The sequence below is a fragment of the Anolis carolinensis genome, unplaced genomic scaffold (assembly GCF_035594765.1).
Source record: "Anolis carolinensis isolate JA03-04 unplaced genomic scaffold, rAnoCar3.1.pri scaffold_10, whole genome shotgun sequence".
Lineage (NCBI taxonomy): Eukaryota > Metazoa > Chordata > Lepidosauria > Squamata > Dactyloidae > Anolis > Anolis carolinensis.
Window position 1 is genome coordinate 2,600,829 of NW_026943821.1, and position 23,536 is coordinate 2,624,364.

General features: G+C 42.8%; 1 protein-coding gene across 1 annotated transcript in view; it reads right to left on the bottom strand.

Annotated features, from left to right (window-relative positions):
• Positions 1-3,965: 3,965 nt before the first annotated feature.
• The window catches only part of ppp1r13l (protein phosphatase 1 regulatory subunit 13 like), a 55,213-nt gene continuing 35,642 nt past the window's right edge, over positions 3,966-23,536 (bottom strand). Inside the window, exons 6-13 of the mRNA XM_062962274.1 lie at positions 22,949-23,046; positions 22,114-22,516; positions 19,900-20,450; positions 18,179-18,316; positions 14,648-14,781; positions 11,247-11,413; positions 9,929-10,128; positions 3,966-6,247 (exon numbers count right to left, since the gene is read on the bottom strand). Coding sequence (XP_062818344.1) covers positions 6,209-6,247; positions 9,929-10,128; positions 11,247-11,413; positions 14,648-14,781; positions 18,179-18,316; positions 19,900-20,450; positions 22,114-22,516; positions 22,949-23,046 — 1,730 coding nt within the window. The 3' untranslated portion in view covers positions 3,966-6,208. The remainder of the gene's footprint in view (positions 6,248-9,928; positions 10,129-11,246; positions 11,414-14,647; positions 14,782-18,178; positions 18,317-19,899; positions 20,451-22,113; positions 22,517-22,948; positions 23,047-23,536) is intronic.

Consider the following 23,536-nt stretch of genomic DNA (forward strand, 5'->3'; position numbering starts at 1 on the left):
GGTTGAGTGAGTCTGCAGGGCCTTCCATGTTCTTTGCTGATGCGTTTGGTGGTCCCTCTGTAGACTTGTCCACAGCTGCATGGTATCCGGTAGACTCCTGCAGAGGAGAGAGGATCCCTCTTGTCCTTCGCTGACCGTAGCATTTGTTGGATTTTCCTTGTGGGTCTGTAGATCAGGGGTCCCCAAACTAAGGCCCGGGGGCCGGATGCGGCCCTCCGAGGTCATTGACCTGGCCCCCGCCCTTAGTTTTATAATATAATATATTGTATATACATATAATATTGATAATAATATTATAATGTAATACAATATAACACTAATAATAATACCATATAATAATATTAATTATATATTCTATATTACATATAATATTACTAATAATATTTTAGTATAGTGGTATAGTTCAGTAAAGTAATATATAATGCTAATATTGTGCTATGCTAATAATATAATATATTGTATGTACATATAATTTGTAAGCCACTCTGAGTCCCCTTTGGGGTGAGAAGGGTGTGATACAAATGCAGTAAATAAATAATAAATAAATAAATACATTTTAGACTTAGGCTCGCCCAAAGTCTGAAATGACTTGAAGGCACACAACAACAACAACAACAACAACAACAACAACCACAACCCTAATTAACTTGACTATCTCATTGGCCAGAAGCAGGACCACACTTCCCATTGAAATCCTGATAAATGTATGTTGGTTAAAACTATTTTCATTTTTAAATATTGTATTTTTCTTTAGTTGTTGTTGTTGTTGTTTTTGCACTACAGATAAGACATGTGCAGTGTGCATCGGAATTTGTTTGTATTTTTTTTTCTAATGATAATCTGGCCCCTCAACAGTCTGAAGGATTGTGAACCGGCCCTCGGCTTAAAAAGTTTGAGGACCCCTGACGTAGATAGTTTGTAGGTTGTGCTTCTTCATCAGTTTGCCTATGCGGTCAGTGGTTCCCTTGATGTCTGGTAAGAACACCTTTCCTCTGGGTGGATCTTTGTCTTGACTCTCATGTCTTGTTCTTCTTTAAAAACTCAAAAATCAGAACAGTAGATGGGAAGCAACACTCTGAGGGCAGAGGAGCCCCAAGGACGGCTAATGACTCTGAACAAAGGATGCCCTCCAGGCAAGAGACAAACCTTTCCAATGCTAATTAAGGTGATTAACTGCAACATTCACACTGACTTCCAACTGACAAAAGAACTCTTCTCACACCCTGGACTCTCCACAGTTACATATTAACCTTCCTTGCCTAGTTTCTCCATGCCTCACAACTTCTGAGGATGCCTGCCATAGATGTGGGTGAAACGTCAGGAGAGAATAATTCTAGAACATGGCCATACAGCCCTGAATACATGCAACAACCCTGATTTAAAGATAGCCCTAAAGCTAACCTTAAAAACTATGCCATAGACCAGGGGTCCCCAAACTTTTTAAGCCGAGGGCCGGTCCACAATCCTTCAGACTGTTGAGGGGCCGGATTATCATTTGAAAAAAATACAAACAAATTCTGATGCACACTGCATATGTCTTATTTGTAGTGCAAAAACAACAACAACAACAATAAGAACAATGAAAGAACAATACAATATTTAAAAATAAAAACAATTTTAACCAACATACATTTATCAGGATTTCAATGGGAAGTGTGGTCCTGCTTCTGGCCAATGAGATAGTCAAGTTAATTAGGGTTGTTGTTGTTGTTGTGTGCCTTCAAGTCATTTCAGACTTTGGGTGAGCCCAAGTCTAAAATGTATTTATTTATGTATTTATTATTTACTGCATTTATTTACTACATTTGTATCACACCCTTCTCACCCCAAAGGGGACTCAGAGTGTCTTACACATTATATGTACATACAATATATTATATTATTAGCATAGCACAATATTAGCAGTATATATTACTATATTGAAATATACCACTATACTGTAATATTATTAGTAATATTATATGTAATATAGAATATATAATTAATATTATTATATGGTATTATTATTAGTGTTATATTGTATTACATTATAATATTATTATCAATATTATATGTACATACAATATATTATATTATTAGCATAGCACAATATTAGCAGTATATATTACTATATTGAACTATACCACTATACTGTAATATTATTAGTAATATTATATGTAATATAGAATATATAATTAATATTATTATATGGTATTATTATTAGTGTTATATTGTATTACATTATAATATTATTATCAATATTATATGTATATACAATATATTATATTATAAAACTGAGGGTGGGGGGCAGGTAAATGACCTCAGAGGGCCGCATCCGGCCACCGGGCCTTAGTTTGGGGACCCCTGCCATAGACACTGAGAACTGGGAAGCCTTGGCCCTTGAGCGCTCCAACTGGAGGTCAGCTGGGTTTTGTTTTTTTTTTCGTGTCAGGAGCAACCGGAGTTGCTTCTGGAGTGAGAGAATTGGCCGTCTGCAAGGACGTTGCCCAGGGGACGCCCGGATGTTTTGATATTTTTACTATCCTTGTGGGAGGCTTCTCTCATGTCCCCGCATGGAGCTGGAGCTGATAGAGGGAGCTCATCCACACTCTCCCCAGGTGGGATTCGAACCTGGCAGCTTTCAGGTCAGCAACCCAACCTTCAAGTCACTTAGTCCACTATGCCATCTGAGGTCAGCTGTGACCAGCAGTGCTGTGGAATTCGAAGAGGCACGAATGGAGAACAAAAGGGAGAAATGTGCCAAGAGGAAGGAGGCACATCAACCCTGACCAGGACCACCTTCCGTCTGGAAACCGATGTCTTCACTGCTGGAGAACATGCGGATCAAAAATAGGGCTCCACAGCCACTTATCCACCACCAAGACACTACACCTAGAGGACCATCATCCCCGGTCTATGAGGGATCACAGAAGAAAAAGAAGAGGAGGAGGAAGAGGAATCAAACACAGAGTTGTGAAGTTAAATTGGATGCATATGCAGTAGTGTTTTATGGTCGGGGGGGAAAATGTATGGGCGGATTTAATTCATTGGGTGGGGAAAATGTTGTGCAAAGTGATAAGGGAGTTCACAGACCTTAAAGGTGTCCAAATGAAGAGGCCAAAGTTGCTAGTCCTTGAAGTGCACATCTACACTGTGGAATTAATGCAGGTTTGATGCCATTTTTAACTAATGTGGCTCAATATTATGGAATCCTGGGATTTGCAGTTTGGTGATTTTGCAAAACTACAATTCCTATGATTCCTTACGCAGTTCAAGTGCTATCAAATTAGTTATGACATAAATATAAAATACGATGTATAAATAATTTTAAAAAATCAATAAAACAATAATATAGTAGAGTCTCACTTATCCAAGCCTCTGGATTATCCAAGCCATTTTTGTAGTCAATGTTTTCAATACATCGTGATATTTTGGTGCTACATTCATAAATACAGTAATTACTACGTAGCATTACTGCGTATTGAACTACTTTTTCTGTCAAATTTGTTGTATAACATGATGTTTTTGGTGCTTAATTTGTAAAATCATAACCTAATTTGGTGTTTAATAGGCTTCTCCTTAATCTATCCTTATTATCCAACATATTCGCTTATCCAACATTCTGCCGGCCCGTTTATGCTGGATAAGTGAGACTCTACTGTATTAGCAAACTCTCCGAAACAAACAATGCATTTTTCAAATCACCTGGGCACAGCCGGGTCCCCAAGCTCGTAATGACATAAAATATAAAATATGATGTATAAATAATTAAATAAATCAATAAAATAATCATGTAATAATATAAAATAAATAAGAATAAAATATTAAAATAAGAATAAAATGTAGAGATAATAAAGTGAACTCCTGCAGCCTTCCAAAGGTTTCCATTTGGGGAAGAGAAGAACAATTCTGAATTTCCACTCTGAATTTCCAGCTCTCAGCATAAGCTCATTAATTCCTTGATTGCAATTTAATCCGATATGAAATTCATTTTTATAAGTTTGACTTTAATAGTTATTGCTACAGTTTGGCAATACACTCGAAAGGAGGATTTCCTCCCCAAAAATACAACAAAAATCATGGACAAGGAAGCGCTAACTATACAGACAACACTGTCTCTGTACCTAAAAGAAACATTTAAAAAATTCATAAAATACCCTTTAAATCCCCTAAAAAACGCCAACTCTGGCTCCAGTTTAATGAGAAACAGGGTGCACCTACACTGTAGAATTAACACAGTTTGATCCCACTTTAACTTCCATGGCTCAGTGTGATGGAATCCTGGGAGCTATAGTTTGCATTATTTTTTTACAGAGAAGGCAGAAGACCTTGGGAAACGACGGCTCCCAGGATTCTACAGCAATGAGCCATGGAAGTTAAAATGGTTTCAAACTGCGTTAATTCCACAGTATAGATGCACTGCCCATTGAGCTTGACCTATCACTGATTTCCGCTGCTATGTACATTAAGGCAGGATACAAAATTATTGTCCGTCCAAGGGATTATTTTACATTTCCCAATGCAGTTCAACCTCTGCTAGGTGGGAAGGCACAATCTGATCCCTCCTGACAGATGGCCATCCAGTCTTTGCTTAAGAGCAAGATAGTATCATAGAAATGTAACCATCTGAGAGACTAATGTATCCTTTTTCTATGGCTAACCACTAATGCTTTTGAGTCAATGGAATAGCTAGCTGCACTTAGAAGCATAGGATCATACGTTAGAAGGTGTAATGAAGTACGAATTTTGGTTTACAGATGTTATGTTTAATTGTGTGTTTATGTTTTAAAAGGGTAAGTATTACAGTTATTGCATCTCAGCACTCAGAGGCTGGTTGCCATGGAGAAGTAGGAGGAGCCAACTGCCCTTTAGTTGAAGAAGTGCAGAGTTTAAAAAAAAGAGTCAGTCTGTGCTCTGATGAGGCACAGGGAAGATTGATTCCAGGTTGATGGGATCAGGGAGACTCAATTGTTCATTTTGAGTCAGTTTTAAATAAGTTTGGTGACTTATTTAATGTAGTCTGTGTCCTGGTAAGGCACAGAGAATCTGTGATAGTATATCACACGGGTGACTGTGGTTTGAAGTCACTGGATAGTCCAAGTTTTGAAGTAACAGAAAGGAGCAGAGGAATAGGTTTTAACTACTTTAAGTAAAAGAAGTGATACTTTAGAGAGTTGATTCATCTCATTCTAGTATTGTAACTGTTAATAAGAATACCTCTACGTGAGAAACAACATTGTAACCACTAAGCTTTGTGCCTGAATAAACTTGTTATTGTTCTTCCAACATCTAAGCCTCTGTCGCATATATTTTAAACCAAGTTAAAGTAAAAGGTCTCCTCCCTGAGTCTTTGGTGGTTTGCACCTTTACAGAAGGGATCCCCAAAGGCCATCGTCCAACCCCTTTCTCCCATAAAGCAGTTGGATCAAATTGGTTATTTATTTGAGTGAATCCTAGAATGATTAGAGCCGGAGGGGCATCCAGTTCAACCCCTTTTTGCTAGGCAGGAAGGCACAATCCGATCCCTCCCGACAGATGGCCATCCAGCCTTTGATTAAAGAGCAAGATAGAATCATAGAAATGTGGCCAATCCGAGAGACCAGTGCATCCCCTTTCCCACTAATGTTTTTTAGTCTATCTGCACTTAGAAGCATAGGATCACATATTATAAGGGGACCCTAAAGACCATCTAGTCTGACCCAGTTCTCCCATAAAGCAATTGGATCAAATAGTTATTCATTTGATTGAATCCTGGAATGATAAAGAGCTGGAAGAGATACCTGAGGATCATCCAAATGAACTCCTTTTTACTAGACAGGAAAACACAATCTGACTCCTCCCGACAGATAACCATCCAGCCTCTGCTTCAAAACCTCCAGAGAAGGAGAGATTCCACTGCCAAACAGCATTGGTTCTAATGGAAGGGGCAGCTACATTCAACGTTCTCTAATAATAACAATAATAATAATAATAATAATAATAATAATAATAATAATAATAATAATATGACGGACATGGGGTGAGTCCGGCTCCACTGTCGTCTCTCATTCATGTTCTTCCAGTCATAAAGAGGTTTTAGGAGGAGCCAAAACAGAGGGAAAAGTCCTTGCTTCTTGCAGGTTTCTTCGTTGGGATCGGGGCCAAAAAGGTGTCCTTTCCCCCATATTTTTCCAGGTCCAGATATATATACTTTTCGGCTTCTGTTCTGGATGTCAATGCTATAGAAACTTCATCCCATTCTTGGCTGAGGTCTCACCCGAGGAAAGAGCTGAGAAGGAGAGAAATAGGGATAAAAGCAAAGGGAGTTCATTCATACAGGCCATTAAATATTATTATTATTATTATTATTATTATTATTATTATTATTATTATTATTACATCCTCCTTTTTCTCTTTATAAGGAGATTCAAACATTAAAAGTATTGCCATACAATTTAAAATATACAAATATTAAAACAGTACCATACCTCCAAGTGTGGACTTGGCACACAATGTCTCCCAATAATATTATATAACATAATTTTTGTTCCTGGGTTATCAATGTCATTTCCTAATTGGTTCTATTGTAAAAACATGAGGAAGGTTTATTCAACTGATTCAACATTGTGGCAGCCACAAAAACAAAGTACTGTATATACTCGAGTATAAGCCTAGTTTTTCAGCCCCTTTTTTAAGACTGAAAAAGCCCCCCTCGGCTTATACTCGGGTGAGGGTCCTGGTTGGCTTATATTTGGGTCAGCTTATACTCGAGAATATATGGTACATTTATTATTTTTCTCTATTATTATTGGTATTATTACATTTATTATTTTTCTCTATTATTGTTGCTACTATTACATTTATTTTACTCTATTTTTATTATTATTAATACATTTATTATTTCACTCTGATCTTATTATTATTATTGCATTTATTATTTTACTCTATTATTACATGTATTATTTTACTCTATTAAAAGGATACATAAGCACATTTACATTGAAGTAGATGAGAATAATGATTTGATCAGAGTTGGACAGTCTTATATTAAATTTGAGCTTTATGTAAATATTCAAAAACATTTAACCTACTGATGCCTCAATTAATGTAATTTTATTGGTATCTATTTTTATTTCTGAAATTGACAACCCTAGGCTTATACTGGAGTCAATGTTTTCTCAGGTTTTTTGTGGTAAAATTAGGTGCCTCGGCTTATATTCGGGTCGGCTTATATGGGATGGGAGTTGTAGTTTACCATGGTCTGTTCCCATCTCTGGGTGCGTCTACACTGTAGAATGAATGCAGTTTGGCATCACTTGAATTGCTATGGCTCAATGCTACAGGACCCTGGGAGCTGTAGTTTGCCACAGTCTATTGCCTTCTCTGGGCAATTCTACTCCGCAGCATGAACTCTACACTGTAAAATGAATGCAGTTTGGCACTGCTTGAATTGCCACGGCTCAATGCTATGGGACGCTTGGAGTTATAGTTTGCCAAGGTCTATTTCCTTCGCTGGGTATGCTGTAGAATGAATGCAGTTTGGTATCACTTGAACTGCTATGGTTCAATGCTATAGAATTTTGGGAGTTGTAGTTTGCCAGGGTCTATTTCCTTCGCTGGGTGTGTCTACGCTGTAGAACGAATGCAGTTTGACACAATTTGAGCTGCCATGGTTCAATGCTATAGAATCTTGGGAATTATAGTTTTTTGTTTTTGTTTTTTCGTGTCAGGAGCAACTTGAGTTGCTTCTGGAGTGAGAGAATTGGCCGTCTGCAAGGACGTTGCCCAGGGGACTCCTGGATGTTCTGATGTTTTTACCATCCTTGTGGGAGGCTTCTCTCATGTCCCCGCATGGAGCTGGAGCTGAGAGAGGGAGCTCATCCGCACTCTCCCCGGGTGGCATTCGAACCTGGCAACTTTCAGGTCAGCAACCCAACCTTCAAGTCACTTAGTCCACTATGCCATCTGGGGGCTCCGGGAATTATAGTTTGCCAAGGTATATTGCCTTCTATGGGTATGTCTACACTGTAGAATGAATGCAGTTTGGTATCACTTGAGCTGCCACGGCTCAGTGCTATAGAATCCTGGGAATTATAGTTTGCCAAGGTCTATTGCCTTCTATGGGCATGTCTCTACACTGTAGAATGAATGCAGTTTGGTATCACTTGAGCTGCCACGGCTCAGTGCTATAGAATCCTGGGAATTATAGTTTGCCAAGGTCTATTGCCTTCTATGGGCATGTCTACGCTGTAGAATGAATGCAGTTTATATATATATATACAGTATTTATATTCCGCCCTTCTCACCCCGAAGGGGACTCAGGGCGGATTACAATGAACACATATATGGCAAACATTCAATGCCAACAGACAAACAACATACATTAGACCAGGGGTCCCCAAACTTTTTAAACAGGGAGCCAGTTCACGATCCTTCGGACCGTTGGAGGGCCGGACTATAGTTGGCCACCGAGCAATAATAATTAATAATAATAACAACAACAATAATAATAAAAAAGAGGGTTGGAAGGGACCCCTTGGGCCATTTAGTCCTATCCTCTTCTGTCTTTGTGCACCAAAAGCCATTAGTATTGCCCCTGACAGATGTCCACCCAGCCTCAATGTTAATAATAATAATAATAATAATAATAATAATAATAATAATAATAATAATAATAATAATAATAATGGTTGCAAGAGAAGAAGAGACTCCTTGGGTCATTTAGCCCAACCCCCTTCTGCCCTTGTGCCATGGGGGCCAGATAAATGGCTTCGATGGGCCGCATCCGGCCCCCGGGCCTTAGTTTGGGGACCCCTGCATTAGACAGACTCAGAGGCATTTCTAACATTTTTCCAGCTTCACGATTCCGGCCACAGGGGGAGCTGTTGCTTCACCGTCCAGTAGTGGCTGTACTTCCGCATTCCTATTGCCTTCTATGGGCATGTCTACGTTGTAGAATGAATGCAGTTTGGTATCACTTGAGCTGCCACGACTCAGTGCTATAGAATCCTGGGAATTATAGTTTGCCAAGGTCTATTGCCTTCTATGGGCATGTCTCTACGCTGTAGAATGAATGCAGTTTGGTATCACTTGAGCTGCTACGGCTCAGTGCTATAGAATCCTGGGAATTATAGTTTGCCAAGGTCTATTGCCTTCTATGGGCATGTCTACACTGTAGAACGAATGCAGTTTGGTATCACTTGAGCTGCCACGACTCAGTGCTATAGAATCCTGGGAATTATAGTTTGCCAAGGTCTATTGCCTTCTATGGGCATGTCTACGCTGTAAAATGAATGCAGTTTGGTATCACTTGAGCTGCCACGACTCAGTGCTATAGAATCCTGGGAATTATAGTTTGCCAAGGTCTATTGCCTTCTATGGGCATGTCTACACTGTAGAACGAATGCAGTTTGGTATCACTTGAGCTGCCACGACTCAGTGGTATAGAATCCTGGGAATTATAGTTTGCCAAGGTCTATTGCCTTCTATGGGCATGTCTACGCTGTAGAATGAATGCAGTTTGGTATCACTTGAGCTGCCACGACTCAGTGCTATAGAATCCTGGGAATTATAGTTTGCCAAGGTCTATTGCCTTCTATGGGCATGTCTACACTGTAGAACGAATGCAGTTTGGTATCACTTGAGCTGCCACGACTCAGTGCTATAGAATCCTGGGAATTATAGTTTGCCAAGGTCTATTGCCTTCTATGGGCATGTCTACACTGTAGAACGAATGCAGTTTGGCACTATGTGCAACAGGACCCTGGGAGTTGCAGTTTGCTGAGGTACCAGAACACATTGGCAGATAAGACCTTGGGGAAACTGCAACCCCCAGGACCCCGTATCCACGGGAGTTAAGGCCGTGCTGAACAGCATTCCTTTTACAATAGAGGAGACTCCTTTTCGGCACAGCGATCTTGCATTATTATTGTTGTTGTTGTTGTGATTATTGTGCGTGGCTGGTGCTCACCCCGAAGTAGTTCTTGGGCACGTATCCCTCCTGTCCGTAGAGGGAGGCCCACCACCAGTCGGTCTCCTCCGCCCCGTCTCGCCGCAGGACGGTCACCGGCTCGCCCTCGCGGAAGGAGAGCTCGTCCTTGAACTCGGCACTGTAGTCCCACAAGGCGTACACGGCCCCGTTGTTCATCAGCCCCATGCTCTGCTCCACGTCTGCACGGTGGGACGAGACACATGCTTAGGAACTGTGGCACTAGAGCAGTGGTTCCCAAACTTATTTGGCCTTCCGCCCCCTTTCCAGAAAAAATATGACTCAGTGCCCCCTGGAAAGGGGGCATGGCTTAGAGGGGTGGGCGCGGCTCCTGCTCAAGAGGCGGGGCTGAGCCTCTCCCCTAGTCCAAGATGCAGGGCTGCGAGGGGGAGGTGGGCGGGGCCACCAATGGGCGGCCAGGACTGGGATGGGCGGAGTTACGAGCTCTGAGGCAGGGCTGAGCTTCTATCCCTGTCCTGCAGCACCTGCCAGGACACAGGGGGCGGGGCTAGAGGAGGGGGCGGGGCTGAACCTCTATACCCCACCCCTGTTTTCTAACAAGGGCCTCAGAGGAGGTATACAGATGCTCAGCCCTGTCTCGCGCTCTTGGGAAGAGGCCCCGCCCCCACCCCAGCCCCGCCCTTTAGTCCTAAAAGGCCTCTCAGGAGAAGTATAGAGGCTCAGCCCTATCTCAGGCTCTTGGAAGGAGGCCCCGCCCCTTCCCTAGCTCCGCCCTCTGTATCCCAACAAGAGAGAGGTATAGAAGATTCTCAGCCCTGTCTCACACTCTTGGGAAGAGGCCCCGCCCCCGCTCCTAGCCCCGCCCTTTAGTCCTAAAAGGCCTCTCAGGAGAAGTATAGAGGCTCAGCCCTATCTCAGGCTCTTAGAAGGAGGCCCTGCCCCTTCCCTAGCTCCGCCCTCTGTGTCCCAACAAGATCCTTAGAGAGGTATAGAAGATTCTCAGCCCTGTCTTGCACTCTTGGGAAGAGGCCCCGCCCCCACCCCTAGCCCCGCCCTTTAGTCCTAAGAGGCCTCTCAGGAGAGGTATAGAGGCTCAGCCCTATCTCAGGCTCTTGGAACGAGGCCCTGCCCCCTTCCCTAGCTCCGCCCTCTGTGTCCCAACAGGCGCCTCAGGAGAGGTATAGATGCTCAGTCCTGTCTCGGGCTCTTGGGAAGAAGCCACGCCCACTCCTCTAGCTCCGCCCCCTGTGTGTCCTAACAGGTGCCTCAGGTGCTCAGCCCTGTTTCGGGCTCTTGGGAAGAAGCCACGCCCCTCCCCTGGCCCCACCCCCTCGCTCACCTGCCAGGTAGCTGAAGCACTCGTTGTACCCTTCGCGGTAGGGGTCGCACTTCTCAATGGCCATGCTCCCGTCGCTGAAGGTGGTGGCAAAGATGGCCGCGCCGTGCTTGACCAGGGCGATGCAGATGGCCGTGTCGTTGCAGGACGCTGCGCAATGCAAGGGGGTCCTAAGAAAGAGAAAGAGAGACATGCCAAATCAAGGACCACGTCTTCTCCCCATGGAGTCTGCCCATGTTTTGAGATGGACGATCTCACTCTCCCTTGGATGCAAGGTCAGGGTCTTCTTGGCTGTTGTGCCCATGCTCTTGGACTCCCTTCCCAAAGCTGCATGTACATTGTAGAATGAACGCAGTTTGATACCACCTCTATGGCCTAATGATATGGGATCCTGGGATCTGTAGTTTGGGCAATTTTGAGCATTGATTTATATATCATGTCAGTGTTGTGACTCAGCCACAGCATAGCCAGAGTGAGGATGAAGAAGGGGATTCTGGGTTTCAGATACAAGAGCTAGATGATGGGATGCAGGATGAATTTCAGGAGGATGGCATGGGAATAATACAGGCTGATTCAGAGGCTCGAGAAATGCAGCTTGAGCAGAATGAACTGCTGACCCCACAGGCCATAGATAACAGCCAGAATGACATTCCCATGGGAATTAATGTGCAAGAGATGTCTCAAGCCCCGGTGTCTTCAGTCCCGGTTCAGGTGCAAGATAACAAGGACCTTGAATTATCTAGGGCGGACCGGTTGTTATGGAAGGGAGTTCAGCCTCGTAGGAGTGTGAGATTGGCGGGGAAGAGAGAGGCCTCCTCAGGAAAGAGAAATGCATTTCTGGGGTGCTTTTAAAAGTGTGTGTTTGGAAATAGATTTTTGTCAAAGCAAATTCTCGTTTCATCTGAGTGGATGTTTCTGCTTCATGCCAAGAGAAGATTTCTGTTCCTGGATCTTTGAAACCTTTGGGCCTTTGTTCATTGGGATCTATTGTTTACTGTTTTGGCTAATGGACTTGTGGATTATTATGGTTTATGGACTATTGGATTTCTATTGACTTTTTACTGCCTGCTTTGATTTATATCAAAGCAGGGGCCAGCAGAACGTTGGATAAGCAAATATGTTGGATAATAAGAAGGGATTAAGGAAAAGCCTATTAAACATCAAATTAGGTTATGATTTTACAAATTAAGCACCAAAACATCATGTTATACAACAAATTTGACAGAAAAAGTCGCTCAATATGCAGGAATGCTAAGTAGTAATTACTGTATTTACGAATTTAGCACCAAAATATCACAATGTATTGAAAACATTGACTACAAAAATGTGTTGGATGATCCAGAACATTGGAAAAGTGAGGCTTGGATAAGTGAGACTCTACTGTATTACATTTATTATTTTACTCTACTGATTATTTTTAATTACATTTATTGTTTTACTCTATTTATTATTATTACATTTATTATTTTACTCTATTGTTCTTACATGTATTATTTTATTATTACATGTATTATTTTACTCTATTATTATTACATTTATTATTTCACTCTGGTATTATTATCATCACATGTATTATTTTTCTCTATTAGGATGAAAATAATACATAAGCACATTTACATCGAAGAAGATGAGAATAATCAGAGTTGGACAGTTTTATCTTAAATGACAGTTTCATGCAAATATTCAAAAACATTTAACCTACTGATGCCTCAATTAATGTAATTTTACTGGTATCTATTTTTATTTCTGAAATTTACCGCTCTCGGCATATACTTGAGCCAATGTTTTCCCAGTTATTTTGTGGTAAAATTAGGTACCTCGGCTTATATTTGGGTCGGCTTATACTCGAGTATATACGGTATATCACAATGCTATCTCTCAATCATCTATCTATCTACAGTATATCTATCTATACTCGAGTATATATGGTACTAGCTGTGCCCAGCCACGTGTTGCTGTGGCTTATCGGAATCCTTTTTTGGCCAGGTGAAATAGCAGTGAATAACCTTGCAGTCTCAAAGCCTGGCCGTTTTCTGGAGTTGCTGGAGCTTTTTGTTATATGAACGTAGAGGCATGGGTGAGGGGTTGTGCTGCCAAGTTTAGTGTTTCTGGGATGTGTAGTTTTGTTGTTTTGTCCTAGGCCGAAATTTCATTACCCTTTTTTATATATAGACTAGCTGTGCCCGGCCACGCGTTGCTGTGGCGAAGTATGGCGGTATGGGAAATAAAGTATTGAGGAATTGGTGGTAGTTAAGGGTAAAGGTTTAACCTTACATTAAGTCCATTATAAATGGGTTATATAGTCTAGAAGGGCCTTGAGTCTACACTGCCATATAATCTAGTTAAAATCAGATAATCAGTATTTTATAGGCAGTGTGGAAGTGGCCTAAGTGAGGCCTAACTCTGCCTGTCTCCTGGGCTGAGTGGGTTGCTAGGAGACCCAAGTGGGCGGAGCTTAGCCTTCTAACTGGCAGCAATTGGATAAAAACGATTATTCCTCTCCCCCTAATTAGGACTTTATTTTAATTTTATTTTTGTTGTATCAACCTAGAGGCATGGATGAGGGGTTGTGCTGCCAAGTTTAGTGTTTCTGGGATGTGTAGTTTTGTTGTTTTGTCCTAGGCCGAAATTTCATTACCCTTATATATATATATATAGACTAGCTGTGCCCGGCCACGCATTGCTGTGGCATAGTGGTGGTGGTATTGGTTAAAAATTGTTGTGTAATTTTTATTTGACGTTATTTGTATTTTTTAATTAATTTTATTGTAAGTTATCTTTTTATTTATTATATTTTATTATTTTCTTGTATAGTTTTTAGTTATTTTTTGTTATTATGGTATTTTATTGTATTAATTTTTTAGTGTTTTTAATTATTTTTTTAGTGTTTTTTATTATTTTTATTGGGTTGCTAGGAGACCAAGTTGGAGGAGCTTAGCCTTCTAACTGGCAGCAATTGGATAAAAGCAATTATTCCTCTCTCTCTAATTAGGACTTTATTTTTCTTTTCTTTTTGTTGTATCAACCTAGAGCCGTGGATGATGGGTTGTGTCATCAAATTTCGAGGTTGGGGGGCCTGTAGTTTTGTTGTTTTGTGGGTCGCCGTGATGCCATCACTCTTTTATATATATAGAAAGATATCCATGGCAGTTCAGATAATGTGGATTATCTGATTTGGCAGTCTGGATTATATAGCAGTGTAGATCCAGCCTAAGACACAAACACACCTCTGTCAAGGTGTTTGCCACACAACACCCATTCATTCGCCTTTAAAGGCGGCACTTTTGCCCTGAGATTCCTCCCCAATGCCCTGAAGACTGGAGCTGAAGGCTAAGGAAAAATCAAGATTTGGCAACTCTGCTGGTACTTGATTGCTGTAACTCCCAACAAGGGAGATGGCTCACCATCCATGGCTATCCGGGGAGTTGACGTTGGCCCCGATGTTGATGAGAAAGTCCACAATGTTGTAGTTGGCGCCGCAAATGGCGTTGTGCAGGGCGGTGATGCCCTCGTCGTTGGGCTGGCTTGGATCGTTCAGCTGCAGGCAAAAGGAGAGAGAAACAAGGCATATGGTCTGTAACTGTTGTGGTTCAGTCTGATGATAAAAGCGGATTTGGGTTTCAGCAAGTTGCTCAAGGAAATGTTGAAAGTTCTGAATTGTCAGAAATGCAGGATGATCAAGGAAATGTTGAAAGCTGTCGCACCCCACCTTGCTAAAGACACCCGGCTGCACAGAGAATGTACTCTTTTGTAGTTTATTAGAAAATAGGGGAAAGATAGTTCACAAAAGGTAAAAGTTCAGTTACAAAAGATAGTTACAAAAACAAGGCTGTAAGAAACAAATCCATAGAAACATTAAGCATGAAACAAGGTCCTTTCAAAAGAAGCCAAAGTCCCAGAAACGAGAATACAGTAGAGTCTCACTTATCCAAGCTAAACAGGCCGGCAGAAGCTTGGATAAGCGAATATCTTGGATAATAAGGAGGGATTAAGGAAAAACCTATTAAATATCAAATTAGGTTATGATTTTACAAATTAAGCACCAAAACATCATGTTATACAACAAATTTGACAGAAAAAGTCTTTCAATATGCAGTAATGTTATGTTGTAATTACTGTATTTACGAATTTAGCAGCAAAATATCAGGATATCTTGAAAGTATTGACTACAAAAATGGCTTGGATTATCCAGAGGCTTGGATAAGTGAGGCTTAGATAAGTGAGACTCTACTGTACATCCAGGCTACAGGATAATACAGGAAAGCAGACTTGGTTCTTGATTCAAGCGAGGAAATTTATTTGTTTATTTACAGTATTTATATTCCGCCCTTCTTTCTCACCCCGAAGGGGACTCAGAGCGGATTACAATGAACACATATATGGCAAACATTCAATGCCAACAGACAAACAAAATATATATAGACAGACACAGAGGCATTTAACTTTTTTTTTTCCAGCTTCACGATTCCGGCCACAGGGGGAGCTGTTGCTTCACTGTCCACTAGTGGCTGTACTTCCTCATTCCTTTCCTCGTGTTTTGCTGGCAGTTTTTATGATGTTGTAAATTAGTTAAATTAGCCTCCCGCATAAAGAGTACCTAAATTTCCCTACTTGACAGATGCAACTGTCTTTCGGGGCTGCATAGGTCAACAGCAAGCCGGGCTATTTAATGGTCGGGGGCTTAACCCGATCCGGGCTTCGAACACATGACCTCTCGGTCAGTAGTGATTTATTGCAGCTGGTTACTAGCCAGCTGCGCCACAGCCCGGCCCTTTGCTTTGACGATTTCCCTCTCAGCAGACTGTTTTAATAGCATGACATGAAGGCATTTCTTTGCCCTTTGACCTCCCTCTTATTTGCTATTCTGAGACTTCTGTGCAACCCCTGAAATTCCAAGAGAAGCGGCTTCATCGTCAAGGCCACAGGGCTCGTTAGTGTCGTCAAGGCCATAGGGCTCGTTAGTGTTATCAGGCTGAGGCTGGGAGCTGCTCTCCCTTTCTGCTTCTTGCACCTGAAAACCATCATCAGTAACAACGACATTTCTTTCCGTGGAAAGCCTCCCTGCTCCTCTTCTCCCACAGCAGGAACAATCTGCACCTGAATCCCATAATTCCCATCAGAGTCATCTTGAAACTCATCCTGAACCTGAATCCCATCATCATGCACGTACATCCCAGAATCCTCATCAGAGTCACGCAAAGGCTGAGTCACAACACAAGCCCTGAATTGTCAGAAAGGCCGCAGATTAGCAGGGAAGCTGAAGTTAGGGTCTGAATATATTGCACAAGATTGATCTAGCCTAAAATGATATATTTTAATATATTGGGTTTATGGTTCCCGTACCCTTGATCAGGTTGTGTAAGTGTTATTTATTGCTATATAATTGTATTGTTTTACTTTGCTTAATAATGTGTTATTATGTTGCTATGTAATGTATGTGTTGTTTTTATGATTGGAAACCACCCTGAGATAGGGCGGTATATAAATAAAAGTATTATTATTATTATTATTATTATTATTATTATTATTATTATTATTATTATATTATGACACAGCAAACAAGATAGATATGCTGGATTTCGTATCACAAAATCACAAGTCGAACACTTCCCAAGTGTCTAGGACTGTGTAATGTATTTTCGGATGATGCGTGCAGATCCCAGTCGGGTGGCCTTTTGCAGTTGGCAGATCGTCATTTTGTCAATGTCTATTGTTTCCAAATGCCGGCTGAGATCTTTTGGCACGGCACCCAGTGTGCCCATCACCACCGAGACCACCTGCACTGGTTTCTGCCAGAGTCTTTGAAGTTCAATCTTGAGGTCCTGACAGCGGCCGAGTTTTTCCTGTTGTTTTTCGTCAATGCGACTGTCACCTGGGATGGCGACATCAATGATCCAAACCTTTTTCTTTTCCACAACTGTGATGTCTGGTGTGTTGTGTTCCAGAACTTTGTCAGTCTGGATTCGGAAGTCCCACAGTATCTTTGTGTGCTCATTTTCCAACACTTTTGCAGGTTTGTGATCCCACCAGTTCTTTGCTGCTGGGAGGTGGGACTTGAGGCATAAGTTCCAATGAATCATTTGGGCCACAGAGTTGTGCCTCTGTTTGTAGTCTGTCTGTGCGATTTTCTTACAGCAGCTGAGGAGATGATCAATGGTTTCGTCGGTTTCTTTGCACAGTCTGCATTTTGGATTATTATTATTATTACTATTATTAGTGATAAGGGTGATCTTTCACAGGATTTTGAACATCAACAAAGTCCAGGTGGCTCTGGCAGCGAGGCAGAGGAGTTTTCCTTAGACAGAGATACAAGATTAAGGTTGAGAGTTGGTCCCAGGTGTTCTGTGAGAATCTCTAATAAGCGTGTGGGAACCAAAGCTCAGAGAAATGTTTTTCTAGCTTGCAAGTATGGTTAAAAAGGGGTGAAACTGGGGAAGATTTCAGACAGAGCAACGTTGACCTTGGACGCTTAACTCTTTCCTTGTCTCTGTTCATGGAAATTGATCCTCACCAGGTTCTATGTTTGGATTGTGTTTTGAAGCTCATGCTACCTTGTTTCTCCAGGACTGATATGCTATTTTAGAGACTTTGAACTATTTTCTACAAAGACTTTGAACTGTATCCTGCAGATTGCCTTTGCAACTGGATTACTGCTTTGTTTAGATTTTGCTATCTTTTATCAATAAGCTGAAAAACCCAAGTCTGCTTTGGTGGAGTGTGTGTGTTAAGAGCAAGGTGAACCAGTGCTGAGGTGCAACAATAACAGGCACGGGCAAATTTCAGCCCTCCAGGTGTTTTGGACTTCAACTCCCACAATTCCTAACAGCCGGTAGGCTGTTAGGAATTGTGGGAGTTGAAGTCCAAAACACCTGGAGGGCTGAAATTTGCTCATGCCTGATGTAATTGAAGTAAAACAAAACAAGAAGGGAGCTCACCTCCTTGACCGCCTCCTTGACCACGTCCAGCTCGCCGGTCAGGGCCGCGTCCAGAAGCAGGACCAAGGGGTTGAGCCGGGCCTTCTTCAGCAGCCGCTTCCGTGGAGAGGAGACCTTGCGCAAGACGGAGCGCTTCTCCTGCAGATCCATGCGCCAAGAAAGAGGTTATGATCGATAGGGTTGAACTCTCAGAAAGTTAACTCTGCTCTCCCCACTATCAGTCGGTGAGGGTAAACAATGCCACCATTCAGTAACAGGGGAGCTCCAGACAGCAAACAATCAAGTGGCAGTTAACACCTCCCAAACGGGGGATGCCTCCAGGCAACAACAACCAGGCAACCTGTATGCAGGTATCCTTACTGATTGACTTTGCAGCTGCAAGGCTACTCAATGCTATTCAAGCTTGCTCATTGCAACACTTGCTTCAAACAGACAATGTCTCCCACCCGGGACATTATTCCACAGGTGTGTGTCTATGTGTATGTGTGTATGTATATGTGTGTGTGTGTGTGTATATATACACACACACACACACATATACACACACACACACATATACATACACACACACTTCATTTCCTTCACTACCTCTATGCTCATACCCTCACTGATTGACTTTGCAGTTGCGAGGCTTTCCAATACTAATCAAGCTTGCTAATTTAAACATTCACAGTGGCTTTTGTACTCTGGCCTTGTCAGCTCAGCTGACTTTGTTGACACTGATCACTCTGCTAGCTGTTGTAGTGATGTGTTCATTTTCTTATTTATATTATTATTATTATTATTATTATTATTATTATTATTATTATTGCTATTATTACTGTATATACTCGAGTACAAGCCTAGTTTTTCAGCCCTTTTTTAGGACTAAAAAAGCCCCCCTCGGCTTATACTCAGGTGAGGATCCTGGCTGGCTTATATTTGGGTCCGTTTATACTTGAGAATATATGGTACATTTATTGTTTTTCTATATTATTATTGCTATTATTACATTTATTATTTTATTCTATTATTATTACATTTATTATTGTACTCTATTATGGTTGCTACTATTACATTTATTTTACTCCATTTTATTATTATTATTATTAATACATTTATTATTTCACTCTGATATTATTATCATTATTGCATTTATTATTTTACTCTATTTAAAACATTCAAAAACATTTAACCTATTGATACCTCAAATAATGTAATTTTATTAGTATCTATATTTCTTTTTATTTTTGAAATTTGCCAGTAGCTGCTGCATTTCCCACCCTCATCTTATACTCGAGTCAATACATTTTCCCAGTTTTGTGATAAAATTAGGTGCCTCGGCTTATATTCAGGTCGGCTTATACTCAAGTATATACGGTAAATTGTCGCCTATCAGATAACTTGTCGCCTCCCACATTCCTTTCCAGTGACTGATGTCCGGCTACGTAACAGAAGCTACACAATGTCACTCTAGCAGTAAATCGAAACTCTATGCATTTAACCACTTCTCTACTGAAAAGCATTGCACACACTTGCTTTAACAATGAGTGAACATTTCACACTACACAAACCATCACTCTGACACAAACTTCGTCCCTCCCTCCCTCCAAGTGTTTTGGACTCCAGCTCCCACAATTCCCAACAGCCTACCAGCTGTTGGGAATTGTGGGAGTTGAAGTCCAAATCTTCTGGAGTTTTGGACTTCCTATGCGTGCTGTATGGGATGGCCAAACACTTACCGGACTGGGCAGCGGTGTGAGAGCGACGGGACTATCCGGCGGAGGAGGAGGAGAAAGAGGAGACGCCGGAGCGATGGTCGGTGTGGCCGGAGCAGGAGATGACCCCAACGCCGTGGCCGTGGCCGGTGCCTTCTGCTCGGCGGCTTCGCTGATGGGCGGGAGTTCGGCCTCTCCGGCCGGGACGCCGGGCTCCTCTTTGCGCGGCGGTTGTTGCTGGTGGTGGAAGAGGCGGCTGATGATCTGCTGGTACTGCTTCTTGTGTGTGGGCGGGAGGGCCGGGCCGGGGCTCTGCTCCATGGAGCCGCGGCGCTTGAGGGGCCGGGGCATCTCGGCCAGGACGCGGGCCACCTCCTCGAACTCGGGCACCTTCTGGGCCTCCGGGGGCAGGACCGGCTGCAGCCGCGTGGGGCTCAAGGGCCGGGCCAGGGCCTCCATCTCTGAAGCCTCGCCCCCCGGAAGGAGGAGCAGACCCTCCAGTTCGGGGTCCGGCTCGGTCAAGGTGATGGGCACATTGCGGACGGGTTCGGCCACAGGGACGGCGGCCCTCGTTCCTGAGAATTACAAAAACCATCACACCATGTTTGTTCCTGCGGATACAGAATCTGTGGACGTGCAAGTCCCATTATATTCACTGGCATCCCTTATATAAAATGAGAAAATCAAGGTTGCCTTTAGGAATGTGACAGCGTGAGTGGCGCCATCTATATGTCAAACTGTAAGTTGCAAGATTTGAATTGTATCATGTCTGATTTACCCTGTAAAAGTAGTTGGATTGGTTATTTATAGCTGTAAATGTTGTTTGCACCAGTTATGTCACTCCCTCAGCTCAATTGTTTGACTCCACCCTTTCCTGGAGTGGGTCAGTGTTTCCTTTTTCATTCCACCATCAAGCTTTCTATCAAATTGACGTGAGAGAGAGACTTGGCTCTAAAAGCCTTTGATTAAGTTACCTCTCAGCACCAATTCTGAGGTTCTTACCCTTGAGACTTACGCTTCATGTTCAGGGCCAACCTGGACAATGTTGAGGAGTCTCAAGCGCCTTCAGATCAGTTATTTGGCACCAGAGGAAGACTATGTCTTCAAACATACGCCATTTGGACTGAGGCTGAGGATTGCTCCAGCATTCACAGCCATTGAGAAAGAGGGACCTGGAAAAGCTTCTCAGCTGCAGAGCTCCTTGGACTTAAGACAACCAAAGACTGTAATGTATATTTTCCTTTACCCCTTTGAAACTTCCAGCTTATTGCCTTAAAGGGATAACCTTTTGTGAACAATAAAACCAGTTTTGAGTTATCTACAGTGTTTTGGTCCTTGGGAGTTCCAGTTTCCCTAAAGGAGGGCAAGAAGCAATCCCCTGGGGAAAGATGTCACGTCCATGCCTCTTTCGCTAAGAGTTATAGCCCCAGGCACGACAGCACAAGGAACTTGGGAATATCTCCAATCCATGGATGAGAAGACTATGTAACACTATGACTTTTGTTCCTGGGTTTTTAAATGTCATTTCTTAATCTGTTCTAGCATTAAAACATGGGAAAAGTTTATAAAACTTGCTCTTGTTTGCCAATGAATCTCTCATCATGTCTCAACCCATTCAGCATAGTTTGTGACACAAAAACAAAGTTCCTGGAGTAGTAAAACCACTTTCAAAGTAAAGGCCACACAATGAAACAGAAAAAAATACAATATAGTCTCGCTTATCCAACCTTCACTTATCCAGCATTCTGGATTATCCAACTCAGTCTGCTTTTTAGTAGTCAGTGTTTTTGTAGTCAATGTTTTCAATACATTGCAATATTTTGGTGCTATCTGTTTTTATTTCTGAATTTTTCCACCCTCGGCTTATACTGGAGTCCCAGTATAATGTTTTCCCAGTTTTTTTGTGGTAAAATTAGGTGCCTCGGCTTATATTCAGGTCGGCTTATACTCAAGTATATACGGTATTTTTATTTCTGAAATTTTCCACCCTCGGCTTATACTGGAGTCAATGTTTTCCCAGTTTTTTGTGTGGTAAAATTAGGTGCCTCGGCTTATATTCGGGTCGGCTTATACTCAAGTATATACGGTATTTTTATTTCTGAAATTTTCCACCCTCGGCTTATACTGGAGTCAAAGTTTTCCCAGTTTTTTGTGGTAAAATCAGGTGCCTCGGCTTATATTCGGGTCGGCTTATACTTGAGTATATACGGTATTTACGTTATACATTAAATACAATACCTTCGTTTGCAGGTGGTGGGGCTATCCGAGTGGAGTGCTGTCCAGGGGCAAAGGCCTGCGGAAGGACCTGCTTTTGCAGCGAGCGGAGGAGAAGCGGGGAGCCCGCCGCCGGCCCCAGAGGGAACTTCTTTCCGGTGTTGCCGTATTCCCAGAAGGCGTTCTGCAGGCGGAAGATCATGGAGAGCGGCAGGGGCTTGTGGCGCTGGGGGAGCCCCGGCGGGGGTCCCGGGGGCGGCATGGGGATGCGTGAGACTGGCTGCCAGTTGCGTGGCAACGTCCCGGCGGGGTTGGCCGGCAGAGAGCGGCGGAAGGACGAAGAGGCCTCTGGGCGTCTCTCGGATGCTGGCGGACCGACCTTGTAGTTGCGCGGCAACGTTGCGCTGTGTGTTCCAAAAAGACCCTCCTGCAGGAGAAGAAGGAGGAAAACAGGCAGAAGTCAATCATCTCTGTGAGTCCCAAACTCTCTAGAGCAGGCAAGGGCAAACCTCGGCCCTTCAGGTGTTTTGGACTTCAGCTCCCACAATTCCTAATAATGATAATAATAAGGGGGCAGAGGACTCTTACAAGTAAAACAAGCAGTCAAAGAAGAAGAACATGCCCTGGCAGAAGATGTAAAGCAAAATGAAGAACCTGCTTTGATTGAAGTCAAAAATCAGAAACTCCTCAAAGCACAGCAGACAAAAAACCAGTACAAGAAAACCGCACTACAAACTAGAGCTGACAGCTGGCACAACAAAACATTGCATGGAAAGTTCCTTGACAGTTGGACTCTTTTCGGGGTCCGTTCCCCCATCGAAACAAATGGAGGGCGGCAGCATTGCCATTTCCAGCTCACCTTGCTTTGCCCAAGGCTCCCGTCCAAACTCGATTCCCGCCAAGGAGCGAGCGACAAGCCCGGGCTGTTCTGGCGGAGTCCGAGGAGAGAGTCACCTCCTGCAAGAAAACAATGAAATGAGATGATTCGGGTTGCATTGTCCCGCCGGCTTATTTTGGTCCCCATCCAAGCCTGTAGCCAAGGGGGTGGTTTAGGGGTTCAAAAGGTAAAGGTAAAGGTTTCCCTTGACGTTAAGTCCAGTCATGTCTGACTCTGGGGGTTGGTGCTCATCTCCATTTCTAAGCCGAAGAGCCAGCGTTGTCCGTAGACACCTCCAAGGTCATGTGGCCACGGGCATGACTGCATGGAGCGCTGTTACCTTCCCGCCGGAGCGGTACCTAGTGCTTTAACGCACTTCACCACCGGGGCTCACTTTGCCACCCAGGAGCAAGTGCCTGATTTGCCTCGCGGTTGAACCGCCCCTGGAAGAACCTTTGCACAATGGTGGTCATTGCAGGGCCTTGTTGAGATCTCCCGCCAGATGAGGAGACACTGGCCTCCAAAGTCATCTTGGGGGGGGGGGGAGTTTCAACCCCTCCCAATGTTTTT